The sequence below is a fragment of the Salmo salar genome, chromosome 03 (genome assembly GCF_965601325.2).
Source record: "Salmo salar chromosome 03, fSalSal1, whole genome shotgun sequence".
NCBI classification, from domain to species: Eukaryota; Metazoa; Chordata; class Actinopteri; order Salmoniformes; family Salmonidae; genus Salmo; species Salmo salar.
In genome coordinates this window covers 92977172-92984123 of record NC_138293.1, presented here as the reverse complement: position 1 = coordinate 92984123, position 6952 = coordinate 92977172, and the positions used below count along the sequence as shown (strand labels likewise).

General features: G+C 44.2%; 1 protein-coding gene across 1 annotated transcript; it reads left to right on the top strand.

Moving 5' to 3' along the window:
• Positions 1-589: 589 nt before the first annotated feature.
• Positions 590-6209, top strand: LOC145877512 (tetraspanin-10-like). Its single transcript, XM_082973137.1, has 2 exons — positions 590-813; positions 5948-6209. Exons 1-2 carry the CDS (start codon positions 590-592, stop codon positions 6207-6209), a joined length of 486 nt encoding a protein of 161 aa, XP_082829263.1.
• Positions 6210-6952: the final 743 nt, after the last annotated feature.

Here is a 6952-nt window from a genome sequence, read left to right as displayed (position 1 = left end):
TTGCAGTCCATGAGATGGTTTTGTTTTCCCTGGTTGAGGAGAGAGAAAACACAGACTGAGACCAGCCCACTCATACCAAAGGTACAGTAACTGTATGTCTGTCTGACAACCTGTATACTGTTAGTTATGTACTCACTGTACATCATATTGAATAGAGTTTACAGTCCCATCAACGTTGCAAGCATAGAAAAATAATTGAATAAAAGGACTTACAACCTTTAACCCTGTCAGTTTGACTGGTAAAGTCATGCGTAAACTCCAATGGCTACCAGTCCACCCATTATGCAATTCTTGACTTGGATGGGGAGACCCGTTCTATAGATTCTAATTCTATGGTTACAAGTAGGCTAAACCTAAAGACAACAACCACTACAGACTGAACTTGATGAGTTGTTTTTGTCTCAGTGAAATCTCATTGTTTATTGTCTGTGCTGTTTCCTCTTTGAAGACAGACACTAATAGAGAGTTGTCAGGAGTCCTTCAGGGGACTGAGGAGAGCAGCACAGAAGAACAGGCTCCAGAACCAGGACCAAATGATGGACCAGGGAACCAGGGTAGAACCAGGGAGGTAAAACCCAGAGCCTGTAGCATGCCCTCCTCCCTGAGAGACTGCCTTCTCAAGTACCCCCTGTTCTTCAGCAACCTCCTCTTCACAGTGCTAGGCCTGGTGGTCCTGGCCCTGGGACTGTGGGACCTCATCATCAAGGAATCCTTCGCTCAGGAGAAAATAGGACAGATCAGCACCGACCCAATGCTGGTGTTTGTGATGCTGGGCTTGGTGCTGTCTACCCTCTGCCTGTCAGGCTGTGTGGGGTAGAGGTCGACCGATTAATCGGAAAGGCCGATTAATTAGGGCCGATTTCAAGTTTTCATAACAATCAGTAATCGGTATTTTTGGCCACCGATTTGCCGATTATTATAAAAAAAGATCTATTTAATTATTATTATTATTTTTTTAAAACCTTTATTTAACTAGGCAAGTCAGTTAAACAACACATTCTTATTTTCAATGACGGCCTAGGAACGGTGGGTTAACTGCCTTGTTCAGGGGCAGAACGACAGATTTTTACCTTGTCAGCTTGGGGATGCAACCTTACGTTAACTAGCCCAACGCTCTAACCACCTGCTTTACGTTGCCAAGGTAAGTTGCTAGCTAGCATTAAACTTATCTTATAAAAAACAATCAATCAATCATAAACACTAGTTAACTACACATGGTTGATGATATTACTAGTTTATCTAGCCTGTCCTGCTTTGCATATAATCGATGTGGTGCGCATTAGCGAAAAAGGAGTGTCTTTGCTCCGACGTGTACCTAACCATAAACATCAATGTCTTTCTTAAAATCAATACACAAGTATATATGATGCTCAAAAAAATAAAGGGAACACTTAAACAACAGATCCTAGATCTGAATGAAAGAAATAATCTTATTAAATACTTTTTTCTTTACATAGTTGAATGTGCTGACAACAAAATCACACAAAAATAATCAATGGAAATCCAATTTATCAACCCATGGAGGTCTGGATTTGGAGTCACACTCAAAATTAAAGTGGAAAACCACACTACAGGCTGATCCAACTTTGATGTAATGTCCTTAAAACAGGTCAAAATGAGGCTCAGTAGAGTGTGTGGCCTCCACGTGCCTGTATGACCTCCCTACAACGCCTGGGCATGCTCCTGATGAGGTGGCGGATGGTCTCCTGAGGGATCTACTCCCAGACCTGGACTAAAGCATCCGCCAACTCCTGGACAGTCTGTGGTGCAACGTAGCGTTGGTGGATGGAGCGAGACATGGTGTCCCAGATGTGCTCAATTGGATTCAGGTCTGGGGAACGGGCGGGCCAGTCCATAGCATCAATGCCTTCCTCTTGCAGGAACTGCTGACACACTCCAGCCACATGAGGTCTAGCATTGTCTTGCATTAGGAGGAATCCAGGGCCAACCCACCAGCATATGGTCTAACAGGGGGTCTGAGGAGCTCATCTCGGTACCTAATGGCAGTCAGGCTACCTCTGGCGAGCACATGGAGGGCTGTGCGGCCCCCCAAAGAAATGCCACCCCACACCATGACTGACCCACCGCCAAACCGGTCATGCTGGAGGATGTTGCAGGCAGCAGAACGTTCTCCATGGCGTCTCCAGACTCTGTCACGTCTGTCACGTTCTCAGTGTGAACCTGCTTTCATCTGTGATGAGCACAGGGCGCAGGGCGAATTTGCCAATCTTGGTGTTCTCTGGCAAATGCCAAACGTCCTGCACGGTGTTGGGCTGTAAGCACAACCCCCACCTGTGGACGTCGGGCCCTCATACCACCCTCATGGAGTCTGTTTCTGACCGTTTGAGCAGACACATGCACATTTGTGGCCTGCTGGAGGTCATTTTGCAGGGCTCTGGCAGTGCTTCTCCTGCTCCTCCTTGCACAAAGGCGGAGGTAGCGGTCCTGCTGCTGGGTTGTTGCCCTCCTATGGCCTCCTCCACGTCTCCTGATGTACTGGCCTGTCTCCTGGTAGCGCCTCCATACTCTGGACACTACGCTGACAGACACAGCAAACCTTCTTGCCATAGCTCGCATTGATGTGCCATCCTGGATGAGCTGCACTACCTGAGCCACTTGTGTGGGTTGTAGACTCCATCTCATGCTACCACTAGAGTGAAAGCAAAGCCAGCATTCAAAAGTGACCAAAACATCAGCCAGGAAGCATAGGAACTGAGAAGTGGTCAGTGGTCCCCACCTGCAGAACCACTCCTTTATTGGGGGTGTCTTGCTAATTGCCTATAATTTCCACCTGTTATCTATTACATTTGCACAACAGCATGTGACATTCATTGTCAATCAGTGTTGCTTCCCAAGTGGACAGTTTGATTTCATAGAAGTGTGATTGACTTGGAGTTACATTGTGTTGTTTAAGTGTTCCCTTTATTTTTTTGAGCAGTGCATTTTTAAACATGCATATTTAGTTAATATTGCCTGCTAACATGAATTTCTTTTAACTAGGGAAAATGTGTCACTTCTCTTGCAAACAGAGTCAGGGTATATGCAGCAGTTTGGGCTGCCTGGCTTGTTGCGAACTGTGAAGACTATTTTTCCTAACATAGACAGCAGACTTCGCCAAACGGGGATGATTTAACAAAAGCGCATTTGCGAAAAAAGCACAATCGTTGCACGACTGCACCTAACCATAAACATCATTGCCTTTCTTAAAATCAATACACATAAGTATATATTTTTAAACCTGCATATTTAGCTAAAAGAAATCCAGGTTAGCAGGCAATATTAACCAGATGAAATTGTGTCAGTTCTCTTGCGTTCGTTGCACGCAGAATCAGGGTATACAGAATCTGGCTCGTTGCGAACTAATTTGCCAGAATTTTACAGAACTATGAAATAACATTGTAGGTTGTGCGATGTAACAGGAATATTTAGACTTATGGATGCCACCCGTTAGATAAAATACGGAACGGTTCCGTACGTCACTGAAAGAATAATGTTTTCGAGATGATAGTTTCCGGATTTGACCATATTAATGACCTAAGGTTTATTATATTATAGTTAAGTCTATGATTTGATATTTGATAGAGCAGTCTGACTGAGCGGTGGTAGGCAGCAGCAGGCTCGTAATAGTCAAAGGTATATGGTTTAGAGAGAAATAGTCGACGCGTCATAATTCCTGTAATAACTTGCGGCTGAACTTAAAAGGGGTTCCTTCGTTATTTTACCGTTCATGTCTTCCATAGAGAATGTCTTGATCTACTTCAAATAAGGTCTGTGTTTTGTGCTTAAACCGCCTCGGCATTTTGATACCCGTGTAAATCTCACTAGGTAACGTTTGTTAACATATTTTCAAAAATCCACTCTACAAATTTTTTTATCTTCGCTTATATTTATCAGAGTTATATCCTATGGATATCTACACAGTTATAAAATTGGCAAGGTGGTGTAAGCCTAAAGCAAACATAGACCTTATTTTAAGTTAATCTAAAAATATCCTATGGAATAAATGAAGTAACCGCTTTTCAGATTTTGCTAGAAGGTGTCATGGGAATTATGACTCGCACTTTGGTAGTCAATTCTTACCATGCCCATTATTAAAATAGGATTTCCTGCATATAGAAATGACAGTTTTTGTTTTCAGCATTCATCACAGGTAACTTAAACTCTATTTTTATTATTCAAACAGTTGAGAGTATTTGTCTCCTAAGCAGACTCTTCAGTATCGTTGTCACTTCAGAGCTGTGTGTGTGTGTGTGTATATATACTGCTCAAAAAATAAAGGGAACACTTAAACAACACATCCTAGATCTGAATGAAAGAAATAATCTTATTAAATACTTTTTTCTTTACATAGTTGAATGTGCTGACAACAAAATCACACAAAAATAATCAATGGAAATCCAATTTATCAACCCATGGAGGTATGGATTTGGAGTCACACTCAAAATTTAAAGTGGAAAATCACACTACAGGCTGATCCAACTTTGATGTAATGTCCTTAAAACAAGTCAAAATGAGGCTCAGTAGTGTGTGTGGCCTCCACGTGCCTGTATGACCTCCCTACAACGCCTGGCCATGCTCCTGGTGAGGTGACGGATGGTCTCCTGAGGGATCTCCTCCCAGACCTGTACTAAAGCATCCGCCAACTCCTGGACAGTCTGTGGTGCAACGTGGCGTTGGTGGATGGAGCGAGACATGATGTCCCAGATGTGCTCAATTGGATTCAGGTCTGGGGAACGGGCGGGCCAGTCCATAGCATCAATGCCTTCCTCTTGCAGGAACTGCTGACACACTCCAGCCACATGAGGTCTAGCATTGTCTTGCATTAGGAGGAACCCAGGGCCAACCGCACCAGCATATGGTCTCACAAGGGGTCTGAGGAGCTCATCTCGGTACCTAATGGCAGTCAGGCTACCTCTGGCGAGCACATGGAGGGCCCCCCAAAGAAATGCCACCCCACACCATGACTGACCCACCGCCGAACTGGTCATGCTGGAGGATGTTGCAGGCAGCAGAACGTTCTCCACGGCGTCTCCTGACTCTGTCACGTCTGTCACGTGCTCAGTGTGAACCTGCTTTCATCTGTGAAGAGCACAGGGCGCCAGTGGCGAAATTGCCAATCTTGGTGTTCTCTGGCAAATGCCAAACGTCCTGCACGGTGTTGGGCTGTAAGCACAACCCCCACCTGTGGACGTCGGGCCCTCATACCACCCTCATGGAGTCTGTTTCTGACCGTTTGAGCAGACACATGCACATTTGTGGCTTGCTGAAGGTCATTTTGCAGGGCTCTGGCAGTGCTCCTCCTGCTCCTCCTTGCACAAAGGTGGAGGTAGCAGTCATGCTGCTGGGTTGTTGCCCTCCTACGACCTCCTCCACGTCTCCTGATGTACTGGCCTGTTTCCTGGTAGCGCCTCCATGCTCTGGACACTACGCTGACAGACACAGCAAACCTTCTTGCCACAGCTCGCATTGATGTGCCATCCTGGATGAGCTGCACTACCTGAGCCACTTGTGTGGGTTGTAGACTCCGTCTCATGCTACCACTAGAGTGAAAGCACCGCCAGCATTCAAAAGTGACCAAAACATCAGCCAGGAAGCATAGGAACTGAGAAGTGGTCTGTGGTTCCCACCTGCAGAACCACTCCTTTATTGGGGGTGTCTTGCTAATTGCCTATAATTTCCACCTGTTGTCTATTCCATTTGCACAACAGCAGTTGAATTTTATTGTCAATCAGCGTTGCTTCCTAAGTGGAGAGTTTGATTTCACAGAAGTGTGATTGACTTGGAGTTACATTGTGTTGTTTAAGTGTTCCCTTTATTTTTTTGAGCAGTGTATATATATACATATAAAAAAAAAATCATAATAATCAGCCGATTAATCGGTATTGGCTTTTTTGGCCATCCAATAATCGGTATCGGTGTTGAAAAATCATAATCTGTTGACCTCTAGTGTGGGGGCTCTGAGAGAGAACTGCTGCCTGCTCCAGGTCTCCTCAGCCACCGTGCTGGTCCTGGTAGCAGCCCAGGTCCTAGCGGCCATCGTGGCCTACAGCCTGCAGGGACAGATAGATGGATACCTGAGGTCAGGTATGCTGGCTGCCATGGTACGTTACCAGGATGACCTGGACCTGAGGTTCATCACAGATGAGATCCAGATAGGACTGCAGTGCTGTGGGGCCGACAAGTACAGAGACTGGGAGGTCAACATGTGAGTGAGATGTGACTGACCAGACCATTGACATGATGACTTGTGATGACATGGTCCATTGACTGACACACAGCCTTATGAACTGATGTCTGTCAATGAGGGTTGTTAGTATCATTTTGATAGTTTTGCTAGTTCTGTTATGAGCAGGTCTCTCTTGTAAAATAAATTTAATCTCAGAGAATTACCTGTATGAACAAAGACAAAATAAAATGTATAAAATATAAATCTGTCAAAGATGATATGTTACATAACCTGAGTAATTTATTACTCATTACCTGAGTAATGAGTAATTTAGTAAATTCACCGGAAGTTTTCGGTGGGTATGCTAGTTCTGAACATCACATGCTAATGTAAATAGCTGGTTTTTGATATAAATATGAACTTGATTGAACAAAACATGCATGTATTCTATAACATAATGTCCTAGGAGTGTCATCTGATGAAGATCATCAAAGGTTAGTGCTGCATTTAGCTGTGGTTTTGGTTTTTGTGACATTATATGCTTGCTTTGAAAATGGCTGTGTGATTATTTTTGGCAGGGTACTCTCCTGACATAATCTAATGTTTTGCTTTCGCTGTAAAGCCTTTTTGAAATCAGACAATGTGGTTAGATTAACGAGAGTCTTGTCTTTAAAATGGTGTAAAATAGTCATACGTTTGAGAAATTGAAGTTATAGCATTTTTGAGGTATTTGTATTTTGCGCCACGTGATTCCACTGGCTGTTGACTAGGGTGGGACGCAAGCCC